General features: G+C 41.5%; 1 protein-coding gene across 5 annotated transcripts in view; it reads left to right on the top strand.

The window, feature by feature from the left end:
* The window catches only part of SHROOM2 (shroom family member 2), a 228,770-nt gene that overhangs the window by 98,797 nt on the left and 114,988 nt on the right, over positions 1-14,985 (top strand). For all 5 annotated transcript variants that reach the window (XM_090063968.1, XM_090063987.1, XM_090063961.1 and 2 more), the window contains exon 2: positions 1,650-1,801. In XM_090063968.1, the coding sequence (XP_089920094.1) occupies positions 1,779-1,801 (23 nt within the window). In that variant the 5' untranslated portion in view covers positions 1,650-1,778. The remainder of the gene's footprint in view (positions 1-1,649; positions 1,802-14,985) is intronic.

The following is a 14,985-nucleotide window of genomic DNA, read 5'->3' as shown; positions in this document are numbered from 1 at the left end:
CCATTATAAGTATAAAGAGCTGCATAAAAGAAGGCATGGGGATGATTGTGCAAGCAGCAGATGATTCTGGGGACTGCTGGGGTGAGGAAGGCATGATATAAAGCTTGATGAGGAATGATAGAAGAGAGGATATATATGAAGCTTTGATGCAATAGTGGATGGCAAAGCAATGGAGAGGTTTAGAAAAGGGGCAGGATGCCAAAAACTGGTAAACAAGAAAAGTTATTCTGATTATTACATTTTGTATGGATCTGAAGGGGACAGTGTGAACTTGAGAGGCCAGCATTTTTGCAGTATTCAGTGTAGGATGTCAATGAGGACATGCATGAAATGATTAGCTCTGAGGATAAAAAGAAAATGGCTGATTTGTGGGAATAAGAAGAGGTAGGATTTGAGTATGAAGTATCAGAATATAAGAACTAGAAATCAAAAATAGGCCCTAGATAGTGAGCCTAAGTAACGGCAAGGAGGAGGATGGTTTTGTCTACAGCAGAAGAGAACAGAAGTTAAAGAAGGCAAAGTTCTAATTTGCAGAAGTACTAAGAACCTCAGTAGTTTAATGAAGATGAGGCAACTGGAGTACTAGCCTCAGATGCAGAAACGGGGTATGTCTGAAAAAATAGAAGCAGCTGCACTGTTGGCCTGGGCACTCGGGCATCACATTATGACCAAATGATGCCCGAGTCAATTCAGCATCCAAATGTAGCTGAAGTCAATGGAAGCTACAGGTACTCAGTAATTCTGCAAGTCATATTTGCAAATTGTTATAGAGATTTAACAATGTACGTCTGTCTCTTGCCTGCCTATATGGGGGGATTGGCAAAAAATGACTACTTTAAAGTAATCTGTTTTTTCAGGAAAATTTGAGTAGTTTGAAGAAAAGGTTAATCTCACGTTTTCTGTGATCAGTGAAAAATGCTGGCAGCAGCTGCAGTCATACGGGTGTTCTACTGGTGGACTTCTAAATAACCACATTACTCTTGGCATGTGACATGGTCATTATTGGTTCTTGGACTTCCCTTCTTTCTGCTACCCAAAATTGTTTGATAGTTGTGCCAGATATTGTGAAATGCTCAGTTGTTTCCCATAAGAAAATACTTGCTACTCTCCCTAGATATTAGTTCAGTTACATGCCTGATTGAGTAGATTAGATCACTGTGCAGATGCAACTTGTTTTACAATACTGTGGTTACTGTAGCAGGTCAGAAATCTTTTGAGATGAATGTACTAGTAAAGTTATTGTAATTATTATTGGCTAGTTTATCTAGATTACCAGATTTTAAAATGAATGTGCAGGGCTCTCTTGTGCATGTTTGATTCAAGCTTAAGGTAGAGCTGAGATTTGTTAATCAGAATTACAATGCCCTTGACTCGGTCCTCAGTTAGTAGAGTTCTAGTCTTCTCTTCAGGAAGATCTTCCTTCATTTTTCTCCTCCTGATAAAGTTTATTTCACTATCATTAGTTTTAACTCTAAAACTTTTTCTGTACTGTATAAATGCACAATTTTACTCTATTTTAACTGTTTATCAATGTATTAGTACTTACCCAAATATTATGAAGTACTAATAAATAAAAGTTGCTTATAAATCAAGCTCTTACGTGATCTCAGTCATTCTACTTTTGACTTCTTTTTCTTTCTTTTTTTCAGATTGAAGAAGGGAGCAAAGCTGCAGCTGTTGACAAGTTACTGGCTGGAGATGAAATTGTTGGCATCAATGATGTGGGCCTCTCTGGGTTCAGACAAGAGGCTATTTGTCTGGTGAAAGGGTCACATAAGATGCTGAAGCTTATAGTGAAAAGGTAAGCATGTAACATACAATTGGAGTCTGCTTTTCAAATCTGATGAACAAATAAAACCTGGCAAGAAGTGACCGTGATGGTTTGGTGTTTTCATGTTTTTCCCCAGAAGTCTCATTAGGGTTCATTTATAGGTGTATGCACATTTATTACATGTACCTCTCCTTCACCAAAGACCATGATGAAATGCATGGGTCAAACAAATGAAAAGGGTCCTGAGTCCAATAGGAGTCATTTGTAAAGAATTAGCTCTGGGGTGCTACAAAGAAAATTATTCCGCAGCTTCAGTTTCTAATCTAGAAAGAAAGGGAAATGAGATGCTAGTCTTAGTCTTCTGGGAGTGATAACTGTTTTAGGTACATTTTTCATGTATTTGGTTATGAGGAATGGGTTGTAAGCAAAGCTGTCCAGAAAACTGTTTCCCCATCCTGAAAGAATTTTTTGTAGATTTCAAATATTTTTCTTAATTTAATTTGTGAAAACATTTTTCACACTAAAAATCAGGAAAAATGTGGTCAAATGGGGAGGAGGTGTTTGTTTAGTATTGATGATTTTAAAACATTTCATTATAATTTTTTTCATTTTTACATTTTTAAAATTTATTTCTGACTTCTTGTAAAATGCATTTCAAGGTCATTTTGGTCCTCCAATTTGAACTTCTATTTGTTCTAAATGTCAAAATATTTTGATGATTTTGTAAGTGTTTTCTAAATCAGAATATTCATGGAACTGATTCTTCCTTATGATTCTTCTGATTCTTCTCTTTGGGTCTACTGATTCTTCTCTTTGGGTCAATAATCGTTCTAATTTTAAAAAAACAAGTGTTGGAAAATTCTCTAAAAGATTACGCATTGTAGGTGTTTGTTATTGGGGTGTCAAGGAAGAGAATTCCAGTGTGCTGTATGATCTTTGAGTAGTAAAACCATACAAATTTAGATAGGCTTAAATACTAATGTTGCCTTAGATGGTATACTTTCGTTATTGGAGATTTAGTACTAATAGGGAATGCAACTGAGCAACTTTTTTTCTGGGTGGAAGGCATTTTTGTGAGTACCCAAGCTGCTGAATCTACCACCCAAACAGATGATTTAATAATAATATATCCCTATTAATAACAGATTCAGGGCATTCTACCAACATTTATACAGCACCAGAGCTAATAAATAAAAAATAAAAAATTGTGTGGACTCTATTGTAAATTGTTTTTATGTTCATCATTTTGATCTTAACCTGGCTTTCCCGCTGGAAAAAAATTGTCAGCTATTCCTTCTCTAGATAAGGGAGAAACTGCTAACTTTGATCTGGTGCTTTAAAATATGTTAAGAAAGCAGAGCATAAGCACTGAATATAATTTTCTACTGTCTCAAGCACTCTTAAATTTCCAGGTACTCTTAAATACTACTGTAATTATTAATTTACTATACAAAATCTGTGACTTCTGTTCTTTACTACTCCTATAGATAGGCTTTTTTGTTGTTTTGGGGTATCCTTGTTTAGATACAACTAGAGCATTCACATTATGTAGTTGTGAATTGCCTGTATTCATCTCATCTCTCTTGTGCAATCCCCTCCTCCTCCCCATATGGTATTGGAGGGCTTTCTTGTAGCCAATCAAGAATAGATTTGATACTCATGGATTTATAAATCGGCGCAGAGGATAGACATGCGTTTCAAGCTATGGACCAGGTTCTTAGGTATGTCTACATGCAGTTGGTTGGAGGTGAATTCTCCAGTTACTCCCTTCCCCATTCTTTTCTTTTTCCCTTATCCTACTTTGCCCAGCATATGTGCAGTAGACCTAAACAATGTGCTTGCTACCCTAGTAACAGGTAAGTGGAATAGTAGCTATGCAGGAAAAATTGCCTCCTAATCTAGAAGAACATACAGAACATAGGATTTGAAGGAGCATAATAGTTACTGAATCCAGTTGCCTGCTGTTACAAAAGCTACATCCTGTAATCTGTTATAAGCTTATCAAGTGCCATTTTAGGAAGGTTAGATTTTGAGGCTGTTCCAGAACCTCACTGCTCTGATATTTAAGAACTTGCTTCTCAATGCCAGCTTAGATTTATCCATGGCCAGTTTAACTCTGTTCTTGTGCCAGCATTCTCTTTTGTCTTAAACAGCTCTTCTCCTTTCCTGGTAAAAGCTCAGGTTTTGCTGATATCTATCAATACACATTGCTTACTTTCTACCAGATGTTACAAAATGAGCAGTTTTTTCTCCCTTCCCTAAGTCCCCCCATTGCAGCCATCCTGAAGGTACAGAGATTTCAGACTAGTTGCGTTTTCTTTAGATTCCCCCCTTGTCTGTCTCTATCGATTGGACAGAAAGACAAACCCCATTCAGTGTGGACTGGCTTTAATTGTTGAAATAAATAAAGTCTTCACATGCAAATGATCTGTTATTAATTTCATTTCTTAGATACTGACTGACACCCTAGAGGATTTCTGTATTGTTGTCCATTACTGTGCATCACCTGTCCATCCACACTGACCTTTTCCTGTAATGTAATTTTGAACACTTTATTCTCTGAGTATGTTAAAACAATGCTTTTTAAACAAAACAAACCATACATTCTTTGTAAACAGTGGGAGTCTCTTTAATTCAGTAGTTAGATGCAGCATTTGGTCATATTTGTATCTCTAGTGAATTATATTTGTTCTTGATAGGCAAGTTTGGGGTGGTAACTGGAAGGCTAAAATCTGCATTTCAGAGAATAAAGGTTATTTTTACCAGTTACGTGATGTCAGATGTGTGTTCCCCCTTCTGGAAGGGTTAGTCTGAAACAAAGCAAAAGAAAATATGTTGTTAAAGTTTCACATGGAAACCTTTTTCAAAAAAAACATGTTAGTCCATCTACCTTACTCTTTTGCATGTCCCTTTTTATCCTCATGCAGTGGTAAGGAATAACTCATTCATGATCTGAGGTTAGGCTTAGTTGCTTTGCATCTAGGAAGCAACACAACTTACTTTGCAGTTTAAAAGTCCAAACCTTGGCCAAGGTGTATCTGGAGTCACAGCTCAAGTGAAAAGATTTTTGCCATGATAATTGGTGTCCTTCATTCGCAGCCATGATGAATGACGTCTTGTTTTCTCAGGCTTCCTCCTGGTGTACTTCTCATTTGGTATAGCTTACTAGGGTCAATTAGTTACCATGGCATTATCAGTTCTACCAGTTATCTTTAAATAATCAAATGTCTGAAGTGTTCAGAAAAAAGGAAGTTGCTGATGTCAAAGTAAAACTCTGTTTTGGTACAAAATTTCAGCATAGATCTGCAGGTCACCAGTATGTTTTTATATATTTCTGTCTTGGAAACTCAGCAGAGTTGAGACATAAATATATAACCTTGCATAAATATTTCCCCAAGTCAGTTGAATAACAATGTTTATAAGAAATTTACAAATACTGATGATTGAACAAGTGCAATATTTCTTTTGTTTTGGGTTAAAGGAGGACTCTAGTGAATATGCAAAGCTTTGTTGAAACAACACACGTCAGTTATGTGCTTTTGTTATCCAGTGTTATGTTGAATCATTTCTATGTGGGTTCCTTTCTTGAGAAAAATAGGAAAAAATCCATAAAGTGCGTATTTCATGCAGGAACTGTTTGATTTCTCTTGGAAGACCTGCAGACAGAAGTCCGTATATACACATAAATAAAATAGTGTTGTAGCTATATTACTAAAAGTGTGTGTATATGTGCATGATAAAAGTTTGTGAGCATAATGGCTTTTCATTATTTCTTTAATAACGATTTCATTTTATTTACTGTAATGGGCTTGTGGCACTTGCATTTAATATAGAATAGAGAAATTATTATTTTGATGCTATTAAAAATGACAGGGGAGGGAGGAAGTTGTTATGGAATAACGAGATGATTCCAAAAACTACTAAATAATTATGGTTTGTAAATCAGCTTTTCCCAGTTGGACTCTGAATTTTTGTTTGCATATAGAGAATAGGAATGATAAAGTAGCTTCAAAACAGATCTAAGAGTTTGCAGGTTGGACTGAAATATTATTTTACCACCGTATCCCACTCTTCTTGTGTCCTTGAGTGTTAATCCTCCTAGTCCTTTGGTAATTTGCATCTTCTTCTCTCTTATCCCTGTTTGTCTCTTGAGGTGCCTATACACAAGCTCAGAGGCTATTTCAGTGCCCTGGAATTCCAGGTGTTTCGAGCTGACTAGATTAATAGAGTCTGGTGGAGCATGGCAATTGCCTCATTCTAGCAGCTTGCTGCATCTTATGCATCAGTGACCCTGCACTTAAAAATGGTGGCAGGAGTGCTTGATCTAAAGCTCATTGAACGAGCTCTAGGTTCAGCGCCCCTGCCACCATTTTTTATTAGGGGGACTCTGATGCATGTGATGCAACAGCACCTTAATTAGAGTGGCTCTAATTAAAGTGCTTCTCCTCCCCCCCCAGAGCATGTGTAAAAGTGCCCATGTATACTGGGATTTCCATCCCCTCCTATTCCATCCCCTTGTATCTAGGATAGACATTGGGCCACAAGGAAAAAAGTCAGCCCTTCTGTGTTTCTTTTTAACAAGACCTATGTGCTGTCACTTAGATTAAGGGAGCTGAGGATGAAAAGCAACTACTCCTTTTATCTATGACCATGTACCCCAGTTACCCTGCTGCTGTCTGATTGAACTCCTAGAGCCCTTGGTAGAAGGCAGAGCATCTGAAGTTTCATAGTTTCATAGTTAGTAGGGTTGGAAAGGACCTAAGCAGATCATCAAGTCCAACCCCCTGCCATGGGCAGGAAAGAGTTTTAGGGTCAAACGACCCCAGCAAGGTGTTCGTCTAGCCTTCTCTTAAAGGCCCCCGGGGTAGGAGCCAGCACCACCTCTTTGGAAGTTGCTTCCAGATCTTAGCTGCCCTGACAGTGAAGTTGCGCCTCCTGATGTCTAGCGTGAATCTACCCTCTGCCAGCTTGTGACCGTTATTTCTAGTCACTCCTGCTCAGGGGAACAGGGACTCCCCCAATGCCTGCTGGTCCCCTTTGACTAGTTTGTTAACAGCCACTAGATCCCCCCTCAGCCTTCTCTTGTGGAAGCTGGACAGGTTCAGGTCCTGTAGCCTCTCCTCATAGGGTCTGCCCTGCTGCCTCTGATCATGTGAGTGGCCTTCCTCTGGACCGCTCGATGCTGGCCACATCCCTCCTGAAGTGTGGTGCCAAGAACTGGACGCAGTACTCCAACTGCGGCCTGACCAGTGTCGCATAGAGGGGGAGGATCACCTCCTTGGACCTGCTTGTGATGCATCTGTGGATGCACGACAAGGTATGGTTGACCTTCCTGACCGCGTCCCCACACTGTCAGCCCATGTTCATTTTGGCATCAATGATGACTCCAAGATCCTTTTCTGCCTCTACTCTGATGAGAAGGGAGTTCCCCAGCCTGTAGGTGTGCTGCTGGTTCTTCCTTCCCAGGTGCATCACCTTGCAATTGTCAGTGTTGAAACCCATCCTGTTCTCATCCTCCCACCCCTGTAACCTGTCTAGGTCTGATTGCAGCCTATTCCTCCCTTCTAGCTTCCCACTTCCCTCCACATCTTAGTGTCATCTGTGAATTTGAACAGGGTGCTTTTTACCCTCTCATCCAAATCACTGATAAAGATGTTGAACAGTGCGGGCCCGAGGATGGAGATGGAAGCCTGGGGGACCCTACTGCTCACATCCCTCCAGGTCGAAAATGACCCGTCCCCCACCACTCTCTGGGTGTGGCCCTCCAGCCAGTTAGTGACACATTTGACTGTGTAGGTGTCGACACTACAGTCCCCTAGTTTTTTAATGAGAACGGGGTGAGAGACTGTGTCAAAAGCCTTCCTAAAGTCCAGAAAGACTATGTCCACTGCTACCTCTGCATCTAAGGATTTTTGTGACCTGGTCATAGAAGGCCACTAGGTTGGTCTGACAGGATCTGCCTCTAATGAACCCATGTTGGTTGCCCCTAAGCATAATCTCCCCTGCTAGCCCCTCATGGACATGCGCCAAAATAATTCTCTCAGAAAGCTTCCCCAGGATCGAGGTAAGACTAACTGGCCTATAGTTTCCTTGGTCCTCCTTCCTCCCTTTTTTGAAAATGGGAACCACATTGACCCTTTTCCAGTCTTCTGGCACCACACCATAGCACCACAAGTGCTCGTAAAGCTGTGCCAGGGGTCCTGCAATGACCTCTGCTAATTCCCTCAGCACTGTGGTGTGGAGATCATCAGGACCAGCTGATTTAAATATGTTCAGTCCCTCCTGAAGTTCCCTGATTAGATCCTCACTAACCCTAGGCCTGGGTGTGCCTCCCCTGAAGCCACTGGGGTCCCAGTGGGGGGGGTGACCCGGTCCCTGCTCAGGAAAGAAATTGTTAAATAGGTTAGCTTTGTTGTCTGGTGCGATGACCAGATTTCCTAGCGTGTCTTGTGAGGTCCCATGTTACCCGGTACCTTCTTTTTACCCCCTTTGTATTTAAAAAAAGACTTTTTGTCCGAGTAGCTAGTCCCAGTTCCATTTCCGCCTTGGCCTTCCTGATGGCCCCCCTGCAGCCCGAGCAACCAAGGTATAGTCCTCCCTGGTGATGGCCCCTCCCTTCTATTGGGTATACACCTCCTTTTTTAGCTAGGAGACGTTCCCGTATGCTTTTGGTGAGCCATGGGGGCTTTTGTGCCCTCTTGCCCCCTTTCATCTGTGTTGGGATTACCTCTCTTTGGGCTTGGAGGATTGTTTCCTTAAAGAACAACCACTCTTCTTGGACACCTAACTCCTCTCCCCTCCAGGATCTTAGTGCCTCCCCAGCTATTCTCCTACCTCACTGAAGTCCGCCCTCCTGAAATCTAGGGCTGTTGCATTGCTGTTGGGGAAAGGGAAGTAGGCATGGCCATCTCTTCCTCCCAGTGGATTTTGGTGGCCCAAGGCTAGAATTTCTTATTAATTCATCTGGTTCCCTAGGGCTTGGGCCACAAATTCAGACACATTGGACTATCCTAAAACACTGACTGAAATTGGACAGCAGCATGTGATCAGGTGATTTTTCTACCCCTCCCCCCCTTAAAAATAAGTTTCATTTTCATCCTCTTTCTCTCTCTCTATATTGTAAAAATGCTTGGAATGTTGGATAGTCTTATTCTTTTACAAATAAGAAGAGAGAAATTAGAAACATTCAGCCTCCCAAAGGCATTGTGAACATTAAAATATGTGCAATAAAATCATAGCAAGGCTCAAGCCAGAAATATAATTGAATGGTAAACAGAACACAAGAAAATTTGGCATCATATTTATTTGTGTGTTCCTTTGTTGAAGAATCCATCCTTTCACTGCAGGGACACAGCAGTTCTGTGCCTGCCCTTGTGGTCTACCTGCCCATGCTATGTGGTACATGCTGCATTACTGTATGGGACCAAATTTAAAATTGCAAACATGTTTTGTGCCACATTCAGTGAATTTTTCATATGGGTATTGTTTGTTTTTCCTATACTGATAGGAAATATGCTCAAAGCCAGTGGTAACTCTTCCATATTCTGTATTTTGCTTAAATGTAGCCTATCTAGGGAATCAAATCACTAGCCATTCAGTAACCCCCTGAGCTAGCTGTGCATGCTTCAAAGTAGCATTGTAATCCCTCTGGACATTGAATGTTTTTATTTATGGAATGGTTCTGTTTTGTTTTTGTTTTTTCTTACAACTGGAAAGTGGAAATCTAGGATCTAGGACTGAATTCAGTAGTGTTTATACAGCATGGAGCGCTTGATAGCTGTAGTTTAATGAACAAAATGTTTGGCCTGAAGAACAAAGAGTAGTAGAAAATGTGTGTAGCTAAGATGCTTTAAGCCTATATCTCCTAAGCACTTAGTTCATGTTATTGTTAAAGAGCATTGCACAATATGCTAACTTTATTCACAGAGTGCCTATCTGTAGGAACAAGGTGCAAGGTTATTTTGGTATAACCTGTATTTTCTTGAAACTTGGCTTACTTATACAATAGGGAAAGACCAAGTTGTAACAGTAGCTTTTTCTTTTCTTGCCCTGTACATTTACTTTCTTTGATGCACATCTATAGTCTGCACTGACCAAGAACAATCCTTCTTCCAATTTTTACTTTTTCAGCTAGGCTTTTGCAATATCTCAGGAATCAAAGTTTAGACAAATGTTTTCCAACTCATTTCTCTTCTACCCCACCCTTCCACCTTCCTCCTCATTCCAGTTATTTTACTATAAGGTAGTATGTATACTAATATCACACACACCAATCCTAGCTTCAAAATGTGGGTAGTACCTTAGCAGCCTAATATCCCACCCTGCCTACTTCCCATCAATTATGGTTGAGTGGGTAGGGGGTGGTGATTGCTTGTCTCTGGGTGTGAAGATTTCCTCTTGCAAATGGATGTTTGCAGGGAGTACATAATACAGCTGAATGGTTCTATGCTCTGATGTTTATATGGCTGAGAAAATGGTTAAGCCATTATTATACTAGGACTAAGAGTGTCCAGACTCAATTAATGAGGGTGGTGATAGGCTGGCAGGAAATTTTCCAGCAACGTAATTTTTGGACTAGCATTTCTTCTAGGTCTCAAAGTCTGGAAATCTAAGGCTGGGCTTTCAGCATCCAAAGCTTCAAGGCGATCTCCCATCATGCTCTGCAGGCACCCCAGGCTTTGAGATTTATCTAGAGCAGGGGTGGGCAAAATGAGGCCCGAGGGCCAGATCCGGCCCACCAGGCCATTTTATTTGGCCTGCAGGGCCCCTAAAAAATTTAGAAAATTAATATTTATCTGCCCTGGGCTGCCTGTCATGCCCCCCTCAATGGCCTGCCAAAACTCAGCAAGTGGCCCTCTGCCCAAAATAATTGCCCGCCCCGATCAAGAGTCAGACACTCTGGAAGTTCCAGCAGCTGCTGCATGTAATTGGCATGACTGATAGTTTCATTACTGTTATTCAGAAGTGAAGTTGACAGTAAACACATCACTTTCACTGTTCCTAGCTTTATTGGGGAGCATATTTCCTTCCAGAAACATCATGCATAGTTGTTTTATAAAACACCATATTTGGAATTTCTACCTCAGAGGAAACCACAAACAAAATTGTTTTGTTCCAATTGTGTTTCCAAGATGGGATTGTGATGTGGTACTTTGGAACCTGTTCTGTATATTTGTTTAAAAGCACATTTTGATTGTGGAAATGTTTCAGTATGTCACTGATGTTACAACTGGCATGTTTAAAAAGGTGTGCTTTTCTAAATCCAGTTTCATAGTGGATGACTTGCATGGTACAGGCCATAATGTTTTTACCAAGTGAACTCTTTTCTGGGCATGTTTTGGGTAGTGGAGAGAAATTTCTTCGTGGATGAGAGAGTCTGATATCATCTGTGTACTCCTACTGAATAGGATTCTTATAGAAAATAATGTCTCAGCACTTAATTTAATAGGTAGCGTGGGAGCTACAAAACAATTATTTTCTTCCTAGGCTTGTTAGTATTTTGTGGAGAGTTTATTAAACTAAGGCAGTTAGTCTGGCCAATGAGAAGCGGTCCTTTTTGAAGCTACTGCAACTACATCCAGCAAGAATTGTATGTCCAGTCAGAAATAGCTAAATTGCATAGTCAAATTTCTACTTGAAAGATGTCAAAATTCCCCTTTTAGCTTGAGAGGAATAATTTTTTCCATTGAGTCTCAAAGCAGTCTCTTGGATTAAAGCCCAAATGGTTTGTATTTTGGCAGGGAATGTTTTTATGGAAGGGAATAAAATCTTTGTTAAGGTCATGGACAAACATTCCCTTGGAGCACTTTCCAAAGGGAGGGGCAAAGTCCATAGTAATGCAAATGTAGCAAACCCACTCCAAATTTAAACCTGCTTTTATACAGGGTTAAAGTGAGGTGACTTAGTTTACTTGTACCCCTATAGGCTTGTAGGAGTTGGAGTGTAACAGTTGTATCAAATCTGCTTGAAATAACATTAGTTTCTTTTAAAAACAGGGCTGTCCAACTGGTGGCCTGTGGGCTGCACATGTCCCCTGAAAGGTTGGCATACAGCCTATTGTGTACAGGCAGTCCTTGACTTGCAACATTTCAAGTTACCTTTCGCACTTACAATGTTTATAAATTGACATCCTGTTTCAACTTTATAATGTCAGTTTAGACTTTAAAACGCTTGATCCGATGTGATGCCAGCCAGTGAACACATTCACTGCATCTCCCATCTCCCTGGAAAACATGTGCAACCTTCCTTAGACGCTTTCTTTAAGACGGCAGACAAGACTCCAGAAAAACCTGCAGCCAAGACTCCTGAGAAGACTCCAGTCAAGAACCCTTCAAAAAGTCCAGCAAAGTCACATCAAAGAAGTCCTTCCAAATCAGTGTAATTGCTAATTACAATATAAATACATAAATGTAGCTATATTACTCATCTAGAATTGATTGACTACAAAATTATGCATTATTTTTGGTGAAAATAGGGTATCGGGCTTTGGGTCAGGAACCAATCCCCCATTTATAACATTGTTTCCTATGGGAAAATTGGTTCCGAGTTGCAACATTTCTACTTAAGACATGGTTTTCAGGAACCAATTGTGTCATAAGTCTGAGGACTGCCCGTACTGAGTGGCTGTATGTTATGTTTTGCACTGTATCTGTATAGAATGCTGCCTGAACTGCATTACCTTGTGTTGCTGTTCTGCTTTTATCATATAGTGTTAGGGAGTTGTTAGTTGCTGACAATAAAGATGGCTCCCCAGTTCCTCCCAGCGTGATATTACGGGGACAAGAACCCTACAGATACATAAAACAGTCCATGGGCTCCCAGCACAGCCACTATTACCTCTTTCCACTATTGCTTCTGCCACAGCAGCCAGGTTGTTTAGACTGCTCTGTGTCTCTGGTTTCTGCTTCCTACAATGCTCTATGGGGTGGGGCAGCAGAGTGGGATTGAGTCAAGGCTGCACATGTGTTGCGGGGGCAGAGTGCCCATACAGGTCATATGGTGGTGGGGGGAGCCAGGCTGTTCATGCTGCACATGAGAAAAAACAGAAGCTGGGCTACCTTACTGCAGATGGGCACATGGCTGGGGTGTAAGTGGGTGTTGTGTATAGTGGGGAGAAACTCAGCTGCCTGTCATGTGGTGGGGTGGAGCTGCACATGCAGTGGGCATGCGCAGCTGGGAGGAGTGGAGAGCCAGGCTGTACATGTGGCTAGAGAGGAACCGGGTAGCTGGACTGCCCACATGGCAGGGTAGAACCCAAGTGGTAGGGTCTTGCTCTGTGGTCCACATGGCATGTGGCCCATGGCTGTCCAGAAGTTAGCTCTGTTTTAAAATACTAGTTTAAAATATAAGAAAGGAACCATATTTTCATTACTTTTTTAAAAAAAATCCTTTTCACCCTTCTGTCTTTCCTGATGTCTTTCCCATCTTTGGCATGTAAAAAGGATGAGAAGGCAGATAGATGTCTCAAATTTTTCATGGTTGGTTTTGGTTGAAAAACACTTTCTTCTTTAAAACATCCCATGATCACCTCTTGGCCAAACTGCCCAGTTGTGGCCTTGGCTCCACCACGATCCGCTGGCTGGGAAATTGGCTTCGTGGTCGGACCCAGAGGGTTGTGATTGATGGCAGTCACTCATCATGGTGCCCTGTGACCAGTGGGGTCCCTCAAGGCTCTGTCCTTGGACCCATACTGTTCAACATCTTCATTAACGATGTGGACATTGGAGTCAGGAGTGGACTGGCCAAGTTCGCCGATGACACCAAACTTTGGGGCAAAGCATCCATGCCAGAAGATAGGCGGGTGATCCAGGCTGACCTGGACAAGCTCAGCAAATGGGCAGACGAGAACCTCATGGTGTTTAACACCAAAAAATGCAAGGTTCTCCACCTTGGGAGGAAAAACCTGCAGCACCCTTATAGGCTCGGCAGTGCTACATTGGTTAGCACTACAGAAGAAAAAGACTTGGGGGTCATCATTGACCACAAGATGAACATGAGCCTCCAATGCGATGCTGCGGCTAGTAAAGTGACCAAAATGCTGGCGTGCATCCATAGATGCTTCTCGAGCAAATCCCGGGGCGTCATTCTCCCCTTGTACTCGGCCTTGGTGAGGCCGCAGCTGGAGTACTGCGTCCAGTTTTGGGCTCCACAATTCAAAAAGGATGTGGAGAAGCTTGAGAGAGTCCAGAGGAGAGCCATGCGCATGATCAGAGGTCAGGAAAACAGATCTTACGATGACAGGCTGAGAGCCATGGGACTCTTTAGCCTGGAAAAGGGCAGGCTCAGGGGTGATCTGATGGCCACCTATAAGTTTATCAGGGGTGACCACCAGGATCTGGGGGAACGTCTGTTCACCAGAGTGCCCCAAGGGATGACGAGGTTGAACGGTCACAAACTCCTGCAAGACCGTTTCAGGCTGGACACAAGGAAGAATTTCTTTACTGTCCGAGCCCCCAAGGTCTGGAACAGTCTGCCAGCGGAGGTGGTTCAAGCACCTACATTGAACACCTTCAAGAGTAAATTGGATGCTTATCTTGCTGGGATCCTATGACCCCAGCTGACATCCTGCCCTTTGGGCAGGGGGCTGGACTCGATGATCTCCCGAGGTCCCTTCCAGCCCTGATGTCTATGAAATCTATGAAACATTCTAAAACTGATAATTTTTTGGTTGAATAAAACATTGCACTTGAAAACTTGATAAAACTGTAGTCCTCATTTAGACACAAAAGAAGATTAAATTTGCAATAATTTTCAGTTTCTGAGCCCCTGAATTACCCACTGATTTCAGATAATAACATCTTTTTTTATATATGGATTTATAATTAAACCACAATAAATGGTTTTACACACACACACACACACACACACACACACACACACACACACACAATATAGTGTTATATATGGCCACTTATTTGCGGCTTAGCTGTGGATCTGAAAACCTCAATTTGAGTCCCCATTTTAAAAATGCCACTTGAAATTTTGAGTGAACTGAAAGATTTGTTTTTGCAATTTATGAAGTTACTCGTAAGACTAAGCTTAATAGAAGGATTTAAAATATTCCAGTCTCAGTCTGTTTGAGCAAACAGCACAGAATATATATATTTTTTTTTGCTGGGAGCATTCCTTTCTTCATACTAGGTGCTGTGCTCAGGCTAGCAATGAATAAATCAGTCACTTCAGTCAGCCCAACCGTCATTCCCATTATTCATGCG

Source organism: Crocodylus siamensis, chromosome 1 (assembly GCF_052110815.1).
Source record: "Crocodylus siamensis isolate JL-2025a chromosome 1, ASM5211081v1, whole genome shotgun sequence".
In the NCBI taxonomy this organism is placed as follows: domain Eukaryota; kingdom Metazoa; phylum Chordata; order Crocodylia; family Crocodylidae; genus Crocodylus; species Crocodylus siamensis.
This window is presented reverse-complemented; position numbering and strand designations above follow the sequence as displayed.